The following is a 16,815-nucleotide window of genomic DNA, read 5'->3' as shown; positions in this document are numbered from 1 at the left end:
GAGGACTGCGTCCAGCTCTGGGCGCCGCACTTCCGGAGGGATGTGGACAGCATGGAGAGGGTCCAGAGGAGGCCACTCGCATGATCCGGGGACAGCAGGGCAGGCCCTACAATGAGAGCCTGCGGGACCTGAACCTGTTCAGCCTTCACAAGAGAAGGCCGAGGGGGACCTGGTGACTGTCTATAAACTCACTATGGGGGACCAGAAGGGTTTAGGGGAGACACTGTTTTCCCTTCCACCCCCCCGCATAACAAGGAATAACAGCCATAAGTTGTTGGAAAGGAGGTTTAGATTAGATATCCGCAAGAACCACTTCACAGTCCGGGCGGCCAGGAGCTGGAACCAACTTCCGAGGGAAGTGGTGCTGGCTCCTACCCTGGGGGGCTTTAAGAAGAGGCTTGATACCTACCTGGCTGGACTCATTTGAGCCCAGTCTTTTCTCCTGCCCAGGCGGGGGGTCGGACTTGAAGATCTACAAGGTCCCTTCTGACCCTACTTCTGTAATTCTGTGATTCTCTTGAAAGCCCCCTTTGCAAGCCCCCTTCCTTCCCACCTGGCTGAAGCTTGGCGAATGCTGCCAGGTTTCCAGGGGACCCTCCCTTGGCTGTTGGGCGGCCCTGAAGTGAGGCAATGCGATCAGGTTGACCTTGTGCCTCCCAGCGACAGCTCTGGGATGGGAGCGCCTGTGGAGTGTTGGTCTGTATTGGGACGGTGCCTTCAGCACCAGGGTGTGGGAGAATAAATGTGGGCATCCCTGGTCTGTGGGTGTCCAGCCCAGCAGGGCTGGCTCAGCCTGATCCTTGTGTGCTGCTGTATGAAGGTCCCTCTAAGGTAGCTCAAGCCAGCTGTCCTGTTTGCCCTCTCTGGACACACAAGCTCCCCTGTTACATCAGGTTTGTCCCAGCCAAAATTCTCCCTCCTTCTATTGTGTAGTTTGCTGTGCACTTACTGCCATGCTCCACCCCAGAGGTGGCTGCATTTCTGAGGTGCTGTTTGTATGGCACAGGTAGTGGATCCTAGAAAGCAGAGTACATTCTTACTCCTAAAGAGTTTCCTGTGAATTGCCGTGGGTGGGATGCTGTCTTCATGGGGGCTGGCTTCTGAAAAGAGCCCCAGGCATTTGCTGTTAAAATGTCAGCCCCCATGTTTAAATGTTGGGTGATACCTTTCACTGGACCAGCCTCAGGTCAGACCTCAAGAAGAACGCTCTGCATCTGAAAGCTTGTCCCTGTCTATCCCAGCCATGCAGCTGGTCTATTAAAAAGCATCACCCACAAAAATCCTTGCTTCCTATTTCATGGCTACAACCGTGCTCCAGTGCAACCTCAGAAATGGCTAGTTGCTTTGGGTGCCTCTGTTTCTGGCTTTCCAGAGAGAGCCCAAGTGTCTCCCCCTCCTAAAACCTGGACTCCAGTGAGGTGCAGTAAGTTTACCCATTGCTTTTGCAAAACGAGGCCTGTATTAGTACGGATAAGACTGTGCAGGCTCAGGGTATGTTGGAAGGAGCTGAGAACTACAAGGCCTGTTCTCATGGTGCCAGTTGCCCGGGCAGAAAAACAACCACAGCAAGAACCCCCTTAACCTTCACGCTCATTCTTTTTTAACAGTGCAAACTTCCCATGACTAATCGATGCTGGGCTAGATTATGAGCTCAAACAAGAGCGCTCGCTACAATCGTTTCTCCAGCGGCGCAACAAGCATCACTACTTCCGAGAACACTAACGGGGTAAGGACTGGGGCAGCTGCAGGTTGCTTCCCTGTGGGGAGAGGGGAGCTTACAATCTTCTCTTCTCTCATCTCTTACTTTTGAGAGGATAAATGCGATGCTTGAAAATATGATCCTAGGGACCCTCTGACAGGTGCAGCCTTTGAAAATAAAGCCTTGGGAACTGCTGGGAATCTCCTGCGGTGGTTTATTGAACTGGGCTGCAGCCCCAGATTGGCTGGACGGGCCCTCGGTGATGTTAATTCTGTCTCTGTTTCAGACAAGAATGGAAACCACTTTTGGACCTGCCTATTCTGCTGTCACAACCATCACAAAAGGTGAGTATCTTCCAGGCTTCACTGACTGCGACAAAGGGCATCACTGCCCCTTCCCAGGGGAACAGGCATCCAGGTGCTGTCTCTAGTCACATGTGAACACAACACTATTGATTCGAACCAAACACCAAAATAGGATAGAAATAACTCCATTGAACTACTCTCCTGTCAGGTGTCCGTTAAACAGGAGTCCTTGAGAAGCCCCTGCTATCCTTAGGCCTGTACAGCCGTCTCTGTTACATCCCTGCTTCCAATTACATTCCCCTTCTCCTGATATGATGTCCTAAGCCCAGACTCTCTGTCCTTGCCTTCTACCTCTGTGCGAATGATTTTGAAGGTTCAGATCAAAAACCCTTTGCTAAACCTGACTGGGTGGGGGAGGTGGGAAACACCCCTTCCCTTTTTTAAAAAGTCCTTGTTTTTTGTTGACTTAAATCACCAGCCCGACAGGGCTGTGACCCATGGGAAGGTGTTTGACCTGGGCGTGTGTCATTAGCAAGGCTAATTCAGGCTTTGCCTGGTTTGCTAAAGGTGCTTTTGATTCAGCAAAGAAGAGCGCCTGCTGCATTTGAAAATGGCACAGGCAGCCTCTGTGTCTGGCATGTGGCAGATAGGGTGTGGAGCAGAAGGCAGAGCAGCAGCTTGGTCAGGGAGCGGAAACCTGAGCAGCAGATCGGGTAAGAGAAAGGGATCAGAGTGGCACTCAAGCTACAAAGCTAATTTGTGGCATGCCTGGCAAAAGGTTGGCCCCAGTACCGTTGGAAGTGCAATCAGCCCATGTCCTGGAAAGCAGACCTTAGCGGGGCAGAGTTGCGGTTACACTTACCAGTACCGGCTTCAGGGATACTCATGAGTGCAGACTGGATGCCAGTCGGTTCTAGGACGGTCGCGCTTCATCTCTGACTCAGTTCATAGTTTCATAGTTGGTCGGGTTGGCAGGGACCTGAGCAAATTATCGACTCTGACCCCCTGCCATGGCAGGAAAGAGTACTGGGGTCAAACGACCCCGGCGAGGTGTTTATCTAACCTCCTCCTAAACACCCCCAGGGTAGGAGCCTGCACCACTTCTCCTGGAAGTTGGTTCCAGACCCTAGCCGCCCTGACCGTGAAGTCGCGCCTCCTGATATCTAGTCTGAATCTCCCCTCCGCCAGCTTGTGACCGTTGTTCCTGGTCATTCCTGATCGTGCTCGGGGGAACAGGGACTCCCCCAATGCCTGCTGGTCCCCCCCTGACTAGTTTGTAACAGGCCACAAGATCCCCCTCAGCCTTCTCTTGTGGAGGCTGAACAGGTTCAGGTCCCGTCGCCTCTCCTCGTGGGGCCTGCCCTGCTGCCCCTGATCATGCGAGTGGCCTCCTCTGGACCCTCTCCATGCTGTCCACATCCCTCCTGAAGTGCGGCGCCCAGACCTGGACGCAGTCCTCCAGCTGCGGCCTGACCAGTGCCGCATAGAGGGGGAGGATCACCCCCTGGACCTGCTCGAGATGCATCTGTGGATGCACGACAAGGTGCGGTCGGCCTTCCTGACCGCGTCCCCACACTGCCGGCCCATGTTCATCTTGGCATCAATGATGACTCCAAGACCCTTTTCTGCCTCCGCACTGACGAGAAGGGAGTTCCCCAGCCTGTAGTTCTAGCACCTGTTCAGGTGCAAGGAATAGCCAGGCTTCCCAGAGGGAAACTGTTTAAATGGGAGATCAGGGCTGCCAAAGGCTTCCTTTTAGTATTATTCTAAATGGCAAAACAGCCATTTCACGTATTCCTCACCCGGCTGTGTCTACAGACCCACATGTGGATGTTGTGTGTGATTGCTCTGCTCTCCCTGGGGCTTCCAGGGCAGTCAGCGGAGCAGGGAAATCCCTGTTCCTCTCCCTTTATCCTGGCTCTTGCCAGCACCCTGATGACAAAGACGTGATGTGCTGGGGAGCTGCTGGGCTCTTAACTGCATCTCTGGCTTTCCAGCGGATGGAGCCAACACCTTCAAGCAGCACCGCCGGACACCATCGTCGTCCAGCACCCTCACCTACTCGCCCCGGGATGAGGACGATGGCATGGTATGTACACCGCTCCAGCAGCCTTTCCCGCTGTGTTTGCAGGGTGTCACAGAGAGAAGGGGGCAGTGCGGGAGTGCTGACACCGGACTGTCCCCTCTGAGACAGCCTGGCAGGACTGGTCTCTGGCCTGCAAGGCAGCCCCTGGTTGGGCTTTGCATGGGTTAGAGACCTACAAGCTGGGCCTGGCTCTCCTTGTTTTGTGGGCAGAGTTTAGGCCCCAGGTGCTGGCAGGTATGAGCTGTTTGCACTGAGCTCCTCACCGGGGGCTGAGGTCATGCACAGGACTCCAGAATGCAGCTGTAGCTGCAGAAGCAAGGGCCTGATCTTTGAGACTGGGGAGTAAAAATGTCACCTGCCAGATCCTTCTGCAGACCCTGAACTAATGTGCTGACCTACGCCATGTGAGCACTTGGCCCCGAGTCCATCCTTCCTCCTCTGGAGGGAGAACAGAGTGGAGGGCAAGGCTGGTTTGGGAATAGCTTGAGACCTGTGGGTCCTAGCCAGGCTCCTCAACCCCAGCAGTGCAACTTGGACCAGGAACTGCTTTCCAGGGAGCATTTTCCTGCTCGTGCCTCTAGATGGGGCTTCTGACCACAGAGCAGCATCAGCACGGGAGCTGAGTATCCAAATCCTTGTCTGCATGTGACAGGCAGTTGCTGCAACCTGCTGGGCCTTTGGGCACTTTTCTGTCCTGTGGCAGAGTGTGAAGGCCCCACCTGGGGCCCGGACCCTGGCGAGAGGCACCGGACACACACAATGGGTAACAGTCCCTGCCCCAAGGATCTTGCAGTCTAAGCCTTAGCAGGTGTAGTCTAGCTGACAGCGCAGCCCAGCTACCACCTTGTCCTGAGGCAGTGCCGGCTGCCGGGACCTGCTGCTTCGGTGCTTTCATGCAAGCACACCAGTGTGAGGGTCCGCGAACCTCCACAGGCCTCTGGTTTCCATTAGCCCTACAGTCACAACAGCCAGGTGGTAATTTCCAGCCAGCCAGAATGTGGCCGTCTGGCCTGTCCTACTAGCAGAGCTGGATTCACCTCCCTAAATAACCCGACGCACCTGCCCTCCCTCCGGTATGAACCAGCTTGTCCTGGCCCTGCTGCTCGAAGCCTCCGGCGCCCAGGGGTTATCGCTGCTCACAGTGCTGACCCTCCCAGCAATGGTGCTCTGCCCACGTCACCCCCGCAGTGGAGATCTGCTGCAGGCATCCGTGGAGCTCTAATAACTCATGGTTATTATCACTTTCCCCACTGGCAACAGAAATTCCTGGATAAACACGTAAAGCTGATTTCGCCCATTGTAACCCTTCAGCCCAGGTTTAGAACCGTAATCTCATTATTATTATTATACGCTTTGGCTTATAAGCAAGTGCATTTGTGCTAAGATGCTTGACTCTCAGCAGCATACGGCAGCGGCCAGCAAAGCCGTGCAAACCCATCGGGGCCCCATCTCCTGGGCCCTACAGGGAAGGCTCCTTCCCCTGCAGGACATGCTCCAGCAGTTTGTCTGCTTTCCTTTCAGCGCCCCAAAGCAGCCGGGCTCCCCCCACGTCCCCTGGGGATGGCTCCCGACAGCTGTTAGGATGCTACTTGTGACATTCAGCCTGTGTTGGCTCCTGCTTCAGGGGCCCAGGTGACCCATTTCCCCCCGGCCCTTGGGCTGGCTCTTGCAGATCTGTATGTGTGGGGTCCTGCTGGCTTTCATGGGGTTAGGCACAGGAGCACAGCCCCATGGGCCAGGCCTAAACCTGTACGTTGTCCCTGCTCGGGCTCTGTTGGCCTCCTGCCCCCCAAGGGGGTGGCTGCTTCCCTTCAAACTCTTCCCGGTTTGCCCGCGCCCCTCTGGTACCGAGGTGCAGTGCCCACACTACGGGCTGTTTTGTGTCTATCGCGTTCCCCTCCCCCTGGCTCTGGAAAGCCTTCTCCATTGTTGCTCTTATGCTGAGTCGGGCACCCTGAGAGATGCACTGATGGTTAATATTCCAGTGGCAACATCCTCCGCAAAGCCAATCCCACAGAACCTGCCGCCGGGGTGGCCGTCTTGATTGGTGCGTGCAGTGGCTGCTTCGTTCTCCCCTCCCAAACAGGAAGCGACAAGTGAGGCTGTGACTGAATTGAATAGGAGGAAGTCTGCACATTTACGCAAAGACATTTGGCAGAAGTTAGATAGCGAGCGAAACAACAAGTGCGAGTGCAGGGATTCTAGAAACTGCTGGGCTGGAGCTGTCTCGGGGGGAGATTTACTGAGCTTTCTGCAAAGGATTAGTTCGCCCGAGCCCTTGCTTTGCAAGGAGGCACTGTAAGTATCTGGAAAGATGGACCCCAAGGAGAGTTATCAAGGGGGGACAGCTTAATGCAGTGCATCCCCCATAGCCGCTCTGCACTGGAGCAGCACAACACGGCCGTGTGGGTGTCATGAAGGTGCAGTCAAGTGCAGGCGGGATGACCAGGCCAGGCCGTCCAGCCTGTGGGATGCTTGGGCCCTCACCACAACACAGCTGCTTGGAGGGGGGAGATCCCTGTGCCACGTTCAGGAGTTTGGGGCCGTTGGTCGTAACCGGGGCTGTTTTTGTTCCCTTCAAAGCCTCCGATTGGCACCCCCCGGCAGTCTGACTCGGCGATCTCTGTCCGCTCGCTGCACTCCGAGTCCAACATGTCCTTGCGCTCGACATTCTCGCTGCACGAGGAAGAGGAGGAGCCAGTAGGTATTTGGGGGGGCACCCGAGGGAGCAAAGCGAGGATGCTGGGAGCCTGGGGAGGTCCGTGTCAGGAGCCACAATGCGAAGCATGCCTGCACCTTTGATGCGATGTGCTTCCCTGCTTTAGGGAGTGCTGTCTGTCCACACTGCCAGGTTCCTAGGAGGCAGGACTTCAGTGCTCTTATCCCAGCTCAGCCCCCAGCTCATCCTTAGGCAAGGCTCCAGGCTGCCCAGCTCTCCAGAGGGCAGGGAATGATGCCAGCATGCCTTGCAGGAGAGCATCCAAGATGAAAGGCACTAGAGAGGGGTTTGGGGTGGATTTCTCTTAGCCTGCAGGTGCCCATGTCCATCCCTGCCGCTTGGTCTGCCTGGCACTCCACTGCAGCTGCAGGCTCCCATCCGCATGCAGTCTGTGGAAGCACCAAGGCTGCCTTCTTGCAGGTGTTAGCTAGCGGTGGGGAACAGGCCCATGTTAAATTCCTCCAGGACCGAAGCACTTGCAATCTGGGTTTGGGGAAAGCGGAACCTCTTGTGACCCCACGGTACCACGTCTGGGGTAGGAGCTGCTGCCGGTGCCCCGTAGAACAGTAGATACGCTAACTCCGAGGTGCCCAGTGCGGAGCGTCTCCCAGCGCTGAGCCCCCTCCCGTGCAGCACTGCCCAGGTGTGCCCCAGACGCTTGAGGAGCTTGGCCTGAGCCCATGACCTAGTGTGGAGCTGGGGGCTCCCAGCAGAAGCCAAGCCCTTTCCTGCAGAGCTTGGAAACAGGGATAGAAAGTGTCCTACTGTTAGTTGTGCTGGGCTGCTGGATGCTAGATGCAAGTTACCCCTCTCTACTTCAGCATGGCTGCAATGCAGCCAGGTACTCCTGCCAGGCTATATAGCACTGGAGCCAGCTTCTCAGCTGGTGCATACTCACTTGACTCCGGCACCTTACGCCGCAGAGAAGTCAGCCTGTTTAGTTTGTGCTCCAGAGCCCTGTCCTGCCAGGTGCCAAGTGGCTCCAGGAGCCAGGGAACGGAGCCATAGCTCAGGGCCTCACCCAGTCCCTGGCGGAGTCCCACCTCACCGGAAGTGGGCAGTTTATCTGGAGCTGTTAGAGGTCCCGGTGTGTTCTCATGGTCCTGGCTCTCTGCAAGGAACCCTTGTGTCCCCTGTGTCTTTGCTAGCCCCATGGCAGCATTGCTGTCATGTAGCATCACAGCCCTGGGATGGTTAATCCATTGTAGGTATGCTCACACCTTGCCCCGTGCTCCCTACACTGCTGCTGAGCTGTTGCACCCTTGCCAGCAAGAAGCCCCGGTTTCACATGTGCGCTCTCCCCGTCTCCTCCTCTCCACCTGTCCAGGAGCCCTTGGTGTTTGCTGAGCAGCCGTCGGTGAAGCTTTGCTGCCAGCTCTGCTGCAGCGTATTTAAAGACCCAGTCATCACGACGTGTGGGGTAAGGCAGTCTCGCTCCATGTCACTCGTGTGGGTTTCCCAGGAACACCATGTCACCCGCAGCCATCCCACCCCTCCCCACCCCAATGTGGGGCTGTCAGGTCGAGCGATCCAAGCTGGGTCAGGGCTTGGGCAGCAGCCCAGGGAAATCACAAGGCGCTGTGAGAAAAGTGGTGATGACGAAGTAGTATCGTCCCATGTGAGATGGCCCCAATCCCATGCCCCAGTGAATGCCTGCGCCCTGTCAGAGGTTATAGGTGGCAGTTAAAAGACCTGTGGTGCTTTCATGGGAGAGGGGCATGGTTAACTGAACCCTGGCCTCCCCTTGTAAAGTCCCTCCCATCACCTCCACTGGGTCTGTGATGCTTCACCTCCTGTCCGCAGCAGCTCTGCTGTGTAGCCTGTCTGTACTTGGATAAATGGCCATTAAGCTCCACCCCAGAGATGGCTGCTTTTCAGTAATAAAATATTCTGACAGCACAAGGGCATGTGAGGCTTAGCACAGACCAGGCTCGTAACCTCTGCTGAGAGGCACTGTACATTCTGCCAGGTTATTAAGCACATAAATAATATCTGTGTTATTATTACTTGAATGGAGGCCATTTGTTACCCTGGCTCATGCAGCACAGACAGAAAATACAGCCCCCTGGCTGGTGCATTTGAGCCCCGAATGCTAGGGGAGGACTGGGGGCCCCAGAACAGAGCGAGAGCTATGGAGGCACAGAGTAGGTTGACCTTCCTCCATAGTCAGTGCTGGCTCCCTTCCAGCCAGCCCCTCCATGCCCACATTACCCACAGCACTTCAGAGCGAGCAATCTCGGAGGGTGCCTGAGATTCACTGGGTAATACGGAAAAAGAGTCTGGAGCAGGAAACAGACTGTTTCATTTGCAGCCCTTGTTTGGCAGCTCCAGAGAGAGCAGCCAGCAGCTGTGCAGGGCAGGAAGGGGAGGCAGCAGCGGAGCTGCAGCTAATGAACGGCTCTAATAATGCCTTGCAAACTCTCCAGCTACAAAGCCAAGCTCTGACCCTGCTCCCAGGGGCCCCAGCTGAACAGACTCCAGAGGGCCCCCCCAAGCAAGTTCGAGCCAGCAAAGCACAACATCGCTCGTTCTCCTTCCTTTACATCAGTGCGCCAGGCTGGGCTGGCACTGGTTTACTTAAATCCCTCCTGTGCCTTCCCGTTGTTAAGGGAGAAGTGCTGATGCCGGGTCTCCCACTAGTCACTTAGGGTGTGTTTAACATGGCTGGTTTCCATCCTCCTGGCAGCACAGCTAGATTTTGGACAAAGGTCAAGAGGTGAAGGAGGGGTGCAAGCCAGCAGACCAGCTTGTCAGGTTGCCCAGTCCAAGGGGGAGTATCTGTGAGCTGCGTTGTTTCACCTTCAGTGTCTATTTTATGGCTTGTTCCAGTGAATTCTGCATTATGAAGTGGGAGGAGCCCAGGAAGTTTGTCAGGACTAGAAAAATCAGAGCCCAACAGAATGTGCCCTTGGCCCCGTACCCTGGGCAGCGCAGGGCATGTGCAGATCCAGTGGTTTCCGTGCAGGCACTCGGTACCGCTCAGGATCAGGCTGCATGGTCAGCTTCATGCTGCTTTCCCCCCAACACAGGGCTGTGCTGGGGTGTAGGGCATGGAGTAAGCACCTGCACTCCCAGGGGCCAGGTCTTTGACCACCTCCCTCCCTCCCCCGGGGGTTGTGTCCGACATGGGGGCGTCTAACAGTCATGCTCGTCTTTTGTCTCCACAGCACACGTTTTGCAGAAGATGTGCCTTAACATCTGGTAAGTACAGAGCCACCACCCCCTCTCCCTGCCACTTCTCTGAGCCTTTCACTTAACACTGTCTTTGCTGCCTCCTCTTGCAAAACTGCAGCATGTGCAGATAAGTGGCTGGGTACTAGAACGAGCCCCCCAGGTTTGGCCCCAGGGACCCAGTGCATCCCTGACCACCAATAGCTCCTTATCCCAGGCTCTTGGCCTCCCCATGAGCTCCACCTGCCTATGTGCAGCGCTTGCTCAGCTTCAGGTCCCATCACCACATGCCCCAGGCTCAGCATAAAGCCTTCAGTGGATTCTCTGTGGCTGTTCATCAGCCCAGGGCTGTGGAGTTGATGGCTCCCAGGCCAGCGGGTGATTCCCATGGGTGGCAGGCCAGTGCTGTCTGCATCTCTGCACAGGGGCATCCTCACTGCTTCCTCTCCACTGGGCATTTTGTTGGGTCCCATCCACGGATCAGGAGTCCATCTGGGAGCTCCCCTTGGTATGGCCACTTGCTCTCAGTATGCTTTGTTTAGCTCCCTCTTCAGCTGTGGAGGCTTCATTCCCAGCCTGGCACTCCCTGCTGCTAGAAATGCTCTTTGGCTGCAACCTGCACTGGGAGCCATTGTTCTGGCACGAAGCCCAGCTGTTCTTACTGCTGCACTTCACATCTGATACCTGGGAAGGCCCCCCAAGGAGCAGAGTAACTCCCAGCTCCCATTCAAGGCACCAGGGCAGCGTGCAGCAGAGCGTCTCTGCTTGCTCTTAACCAGAGCTGGTTTACAGCTTTCAGCCCGTTCAAACACTGGATGCCCATAGTAAGGGAGCTGCCCCCCCCGGCTTGTTGGCCTGGGCATATCAGATGGAGGTGGGGCAGAGCAATGGGCCAGCCCTGCTCCCACTTGGTCCTCTCAGTGTCTTAGTTAGTTCTGGTCCCTCTCTTCCCTGCCCTCTCTCTGCCCCACAGAGAAGTGCCCTGTGGACAATGCCAAACTGACGGTGGTCGTGAACAACATTGCTGTGGCCGAGCAGATCGGGGAGCTGTTCATCCACTGCAAATATGGCTGCCGGCCCGCTGCCAGCAGCAAGCCCACTGCCTTCGAGGTGGACCCCCGCGGGTGCCCGTTTACAATTAAACTGAGTGCCAGGAAGTAAGTGCCGTAATACCAGCGCACGGACTTGCTGGGGAGGGGAGGGCTCCGTTGCCAACCTGTTGCTCGAGTGTTTGTAACATGTGGCTCCTTGCAACCGCGATGCTCTGGTACCATGGCCACAGGGATGGCCGGTGCCTTTGTGGGGTGCCCTCTCCTCACCTGGGTCTCAGTGCGAGCCTCGGACGAGGGAGGTGCTGCCTGAGTCACAGCTGGCCCAGTGGTCCTCACAGGAGAAGGGGCATTTTAAACGCTTTGTCTTAGCCAGGTGCTCCCCTCACCCCCATGTTACAGGCCTCCCTTCACTTACTGTCCTAAGCCACTGTGCAGTGCTTGTAGCTGCCGTGTCATTTGTGTGCATCCGGACCTAGACCATCCATTGGAGAAGCTGGTGCTCTCCACATCTGCTCAGACCTAGTCTTTTGATAAGTCCATCGGCTAAATCCAAGTGGGCAAGCAGCTTTCTAGAGAATTTCAACTACCTGGAGATCTCTGAAGAACTGGTTTGCACTGTGTCCTGCTAAACCGCGTGGTTTCCAGCTGTCTCTCCCTGCTGATGACATGCCCTCTTTTTGTCTCTCCTTGCTTGCGCAGAGATCACGAAAGCAGCTGTGACTACAGGCCAGTGCGATGCCCCAATAACCCCAGCTGCCCACCTCTCCTGAAAATGAACCTGGAGGCACATCTCAAGGAGTGCGAGCACATTAAGTGTCCTCACTCCAAATACGGGTGAGCTGCGCCCGGGGTGAGCTGAGCGGGACTGGGGAAGGGGGCCCAGATCCTGGCATGAGGGGCAAGTTGGACACCGTTCCAGGCTGGTCTTTGCAGGGGGGCTTACTCCAGCTCTGTGAACTCCTGGCATCTCTTTCCAGTGCAGGTAGGGGCCTGAGAGCAAACCAGGTGCCTGGCCTCGCTTGCGAGGGCAGGGAAAGGCAGTGCATTGTACTCCTTGATGAGAGAGCCTAGCCTGTTTGGGTGCCATCCAGCCTGGCCCTAAGAACCAGCTGAGGGGGGCCAGGGCTATGACAGATCTGCCCAAATCCACGGAGGGAGGGTTCATACCTGGGCGACAGGGGCATCTATGCAACTGTAGCTCAACCCCATGTTGTCTGTGTCCTGGAGTCTACGGACATGGCTTGCCAGGAGCTGGGGTGCCAGATGAACAGCCCAAGCCCATGCTCCCTGAGGGAGCTGGAGCTTTCCTGCCAGCTCTCCCAGCCATCGGATGGACCTTTACCAAGCACCCATAGAGCCATCAGCCTCCAAATCCTGCTGAAGTGCTGCTTGTTCTCATACCTTCCTGGACAGGAGGGTCATTGCTGGGCCAGCACACCAGCAGGGACAGCCGCAGCCTCATCCTGTATGTACGGGGGGCCTTTTGTGTGTGATGAGGGAGTCACTGCCCGTAGTAGAAGTGCTGGACCACACGTAGTGCCCTTGCTCCCTACGGACAAAGGGGAGTGACGGGGTGGGGCTCAAGGGATCCCAATTATTCTAAGCTCCCCTCTGTTCTGAAGCCAGAAAGGCAGTATATCCCCCCCCATCCTGTGTCCCACACCCCAGCAGAGCCCTCTCATCCCCTCCCTCCAGGTGCACATTCATTGGGAACCAAGACACGTACGAGACACACCTGGAGATGTGCAAGTTCGAGGGCCTGAAGGAGTTCCTGCAGCAGACGGATGACCGCTTCCACGAGATGCAGGTGGCTATGGCGCAAAAGGACCAGGAGATCGCCTTCTTGCGCTCCATGCTGGGCAAGCTCTCAGAGAAGATCGACCAGCTGGAGAAAAACCTCGAGCTCAAGTTTGGTGAGTCTCCCAGGCAGGCTTTGGGCCCCTTGTCAAGCCCTGGGGGGATGCTGGCAGCTCCAGTAGGGGGTTTTAATTCCCCGTTGCTCCTGCATTCACAGCCAGGGCAGACCCCTGGAGGTCAGAGACATCTTTGGGAGGGGATTTTCTGGACTGCCTTCCTGGTTTAATGGGGCCATCCCTAGTCAGCGCCCATGTCCCAGGATAGCCCATGTCCTGGCTTGGCAATCTTGGGGGTGACTGGCCTGCCTTTGTCACCCTAGATGTGCTGGATGAGAACCAGAGCAAGCTGAGTGAGGACCTGATGGAGTTCCGCAGGGATGCCTCCATGCTAAACGTGAGCTGGCTGCTGGGCTAACCGTGCTGATCCAGGGGGGCTAACCGCCGGCTGTGCTGGGCAGTCACCAGGGTTCAGCAGAGCAAGACTTGTTCTCATCTGCTCTATCCCACCCCAGTGTGACTGGCTGCACCCAGGTTGGGCTCCAGGGTGCACAAAACACACGGGGCTTCGGGGTACAGCTGGCATCTAGCATTGGGTGGAGGATGCCACCAGCTATCTGCCTTTGCTAAGCCATTCCAGTGGCTTCTGATGGCTGCTGCTCAGCTCTTCCGCAGCTGGTCTGGGGAGTGCCTGGGGGTGGGCCAGAGTTTTCAGGCATAGTTGGGGTTGTAAGCTCAGACTCCCCAGGGTGCAGTAGCTCCTCTACCCAGTGCTCACTGTAGGAACCCTGCAAATGGGAGGGAAATGAGGCTGCCTTGTGGAAGGTGTTTCCACCCTGACCTGGACCCCGCTAAGCTGGTAGAGGTTCTACCCTGGAGACACCCATGTAGTCAGCCCTGATCAGGGACCCCCTTGCTTCCTGTGACCTTCTTCCCGGAGAAGGTGCCCAAGGCTGAGCACTAACAGGAAGCGCTGCCCTGCCCTGGGCCAGGAGAACGCTGCCTGGAGGCTGAAGAGTTTGAAGGGGGCACGTGACAGCAGCAGGACTGGGGCAGCCGAGAGGAGACCCTCTCCCTCCTAATGCATGTGGTTTGTCTTCCAGGACGAGCTCTCACACATCAACGCTCGGCTCAACATGGGGATCCTGGGCTGTGAGTATGTGCCTGCCCTTTTCTCCCCCTGCCGCTAGGCCTGGCCTTGGGACTCCACGGCGGATGCTGTAGGAAGGGGTAGGGTGCAGAGAGTAGCCAGTGACTCGCAGAGGGTCTGCCAGGCTGTGCTCCTGGCAGGCAGACCCCAGCAGAGCCACAGGCTGCACCAGCATCCGTCTCCAAAAGACTGCGGGGGTGCAGGAGAGGCCACAGAGGATGTGAGGGCTGGGAGGGGAGAGCAAGATGCTTCAAGAGCTCAACCTGCTCAGCTTACGTGAAAAACGACTGTGAGACCACATCAGAGCCTGGGGGGACAGTGGTGCGACAGGGCTTTGTAACCTAGAGGAGAAAGGGCAAGTTGCTCGGGGGCTGAAAGGGGCGGCCAGGCAGATGGCATGGAGATGATTGCACGTTTGTAACAGCCAGGGTGATTCAGCCCACTACGTGCAGCTGAGGCGGGGCAGGGAATTTCTCCATTGCTGTGTCTCTGGATCCAGCCCAGGTGCCTTCGGGAAGAAAGGCTTTAGCTAGGGCAAGTTATTGGGACTCGCACGGGGGGAGCTGGGTACAATACAAGGGCCTGTGATACTCCACCGTCCAGTGGTGCCTGCCAGGTGCAGCTCCAGGTCTTAGAGCACCAGGTCAGCCTTCAGGTCTCCACTGTGCCTCATGGTTCCCTAACCCCACCCTGCCTCTTCTCATCCCACAGCCTACGATCCTCAGCAGATCTTCAAGTGCAAGGGCACTTTTGTGGGACACCAGGGCCCCGTGTGGTGTCTGTGCGTTTACTCCATTGGAGACTTGCTTTTCAGTGGCTCTTCAGACAAAACCATTAAGGTAGGTGCCCTGCGTGTATGCTTGTCTGTGTACGTGGGCACTGCGCAGCCCCCAGCTTCAGGTCTGAGCCAGGGTTGCCTTCCCGCCCTGCCTCCAAGCTGACCGGGTCAGTTCTGTCTTCCAGGGCTCCTTCCTAGCACAACTAGGCAAGGAGCATTTTCCGGGTTATCAGCAAGAAAACACTGGTTGTGTTAATCCAGCTCCAGGGGGTGTCCTGTCACCCTGTGAGTATACCTTCGCTCTGGCCGCTCGGCTCCTCCCTGTGCTGGCTTTCCACCTCTGAGTCTTTCCAGCTCTGAGCCTCTCTTTTCCATTGTGGCTGAAACCCATTTAGAAAAAAAAAAATTTCCCCTGTAAAATACACCCGTTTCCCACTGCAGCATTGTTGGTTTTTCCTCCTCCTGTTTTCAAAAGAGCCAACTGACGGGGCTGCTCCTGGACAATGAAAGCAGTCCTTCTAATTGGTACCATCTCTGGCCCCTGATCGCTGAGGAGTGATGGATGGGGGTTGGCGAGACTTGCAGGGCCCGGCCACCTGCTGTAGGCCCTACGGAAACCACAGCTGTCATGGTCTCATCTTTGCTACATTTGGATTATTGATTTTTTTATGGGAGAGAGCAGACCTGCCTGTTCAGAATTCATATGGACCCTTTGACTGGAGGGAAATTGTCCTCTGCTTCCCGCTGCCCTGTCCCATGTGCAGGAGAGAGCTTTGCTCTGCTCGGGTGGGAGCTCGCTCTTCACAATGGCAAGGGGGACACCAGTTGTAGTATCCCAGCTGCTGGGAGCAGGGCCGGTGCTAAAGCAGGGCTCTGGGCCTGCCTGCTTAGGGCCTGACTTCCTTTTCTTTCTCCCCTTGGTTCCCTTGACTTCCACAACTGCTGGGAGCTTCTAGCACCACTGACAGCCTCTGTGGCAGTGGCTGAGGCTCATTTCCCCCTGCCCCAAAAGAAGGCAGTAGCAGTACTTACCTCCTTCCCTCACAGATGGGGTGGGGATACTTTGCTACCTGGGAAGTGGCACGAGCTTCAGGCCCCTGGGGCTGGGGAAGCCTGGACTCTGGGCTCTTTCATCCTTCGCTCTAGGTACAGCACCTAATTTCAGACCTGCCCTCCACTGCCTGGAGCCACCAGTGCTGCCGTGCAGGGGTCTCACTCCCTGGCTCTGTGTTCAGGAGCAGGGGCAGGAGCAGGGACATGTTGAATGCACAGGCCCCTCAGCAGCTGTCCTGCAGTGTCTCTTCCACTCACAGAGCCAGGCTCATCTCTTGTAGGCTCCCACCACCCCCGAGAGGGCAGGGCTCCTCTGCCTGGGGTTGCCTTGGAGTCTCGTAGCCCAGTCTCCAGCAGGCTGTATTTTTGTCTTGTCCTGCCCGAGGATGGTGGCGGGGGCATTTGAGGCGGTTGCAGGAGCCTCGTTCCACTGTTCGGTGTCCCTCAGAAGCTCATGGTGACCCTCAGCGTGACGTTTCCTTTCCTAGACCCACTTATCTCTCTGCCCAAGAGATGGGAAAGCAGGTGCAGAGTGCACAGCTGCTTCCTGCTCTCGCAGCCCAGCTGCCTTCCTGCTGGGCTGCTGGGGCAGGCACGTGATGCTCTGCTCCCTTCTGTTTCCTGTTAGGTGTGGGATACCTGTACCACGTACAAGTGCCAAAAGACCTTGGAGGGTCACGATGGAATTGTACTAGCTCTCTGCATTCAGGGGTGAGCGCCTCGGTCCTTCTGCGCCTGGGGTCTGTGCTGCAAGCAAGATAGGGGGGACATTAATACCCTTCCAGCCTCCCGTGTGCCCACACATGCTGGGGCCTGGCTCCTGTATGCACCCTATGTTTAGGGTGTGCCCTGTATGTACCCGATGTTTAGGAATCCCAGAGACCTCCTTTTAGAGAGCCAAGTGGGAAAAGGCCCGTAAGGAAGATGCCCCTTCCTCCTGGCCCCCATG

The 16,815-nt window shown here is 56.5% G+C and overlaps 1 protein-coding gene across 1 annotated transcript in view; it reads left to right on the top strand.

The window, feature by feature from the left end:
• The window catches only part of TRAF7 (TNF receptor associated factor 7), a 33,338-nt gene that overhangs the window by 10,861 nt on the left and 5,662 nt on the right, over window positions 1-16,815 (top strand). Inside the window, exons 2-14 of the mRNA XM_019541860.1 lie at window positions 1,608-1,726; window positions 1,986-2,043; window positions 4,002-4,093; window positions 6,674-6,790; window positions 8,137-8,229; window positions 9,977-10,010; window positions 10,954-11,137; window positions 11,732-11,866; window positions 12,728-12,945; window positions 13,209-13,282; window positions 13,989-14,037; window positions 14,747-14,874; window positions 16,495-16,577. Coding sequence (XP_019397405.1) covers window positions 1,646-1,726; window positions 1,986-2,043; window positions 4,002-4,093; window positions 6,674-6,790; window positions 8,137-8,229; window positions 9,977-10,010; window positions 10,954-11,137; window positions 11,732-11,866; window positions 12,728-12,945; window positions 13,209-13,282; window positions 13,989-14,037; window positions 14,747-14,874; window positions 16,495-16,577 — 1,346 coding nt within the window. The 5' untranslated portion in view covers window positions 1,608-1,645. The remainder of the gene's footprint in view (window positions 1-1,607; window positions 1,727-1,985; window positions 2,044-4,001; window positions 4,094-6,673; window positions 6,791-8,136; window positions 8,230-9,976; window positions 10,011-10,953; window positions 11,138-11,731; window positions 11,867-12,727; window positions 12,946-13,208; window positions 13,283-13,988; window positions 14,038-14,746; window positions 14,875-16,494; window positions 16,578-16,815) is intronic.

The sequence above is a fragment of the Crocodylus porosus genome, unplaced genomic scaffold (genome assembly GCF_001723895.1).
Source record: "Crocodylus porosus isolate Cpor-Errol unplaced genomic scaffold, CroPor_comp1, whole genome shotgun sequence".
Taxonomy (NCBI): domain Eukaryota; kingdom Metazoa; phylum Chordata; order Crocodylia; family Crocodylidae; genus Crocodylus; species Crocodylus porosus.
The sequence above is the reverse complement of the archived record's forward strand: the minus strand, read 5'-3'. Positions and strand labels throughout refer to the sequence as shown.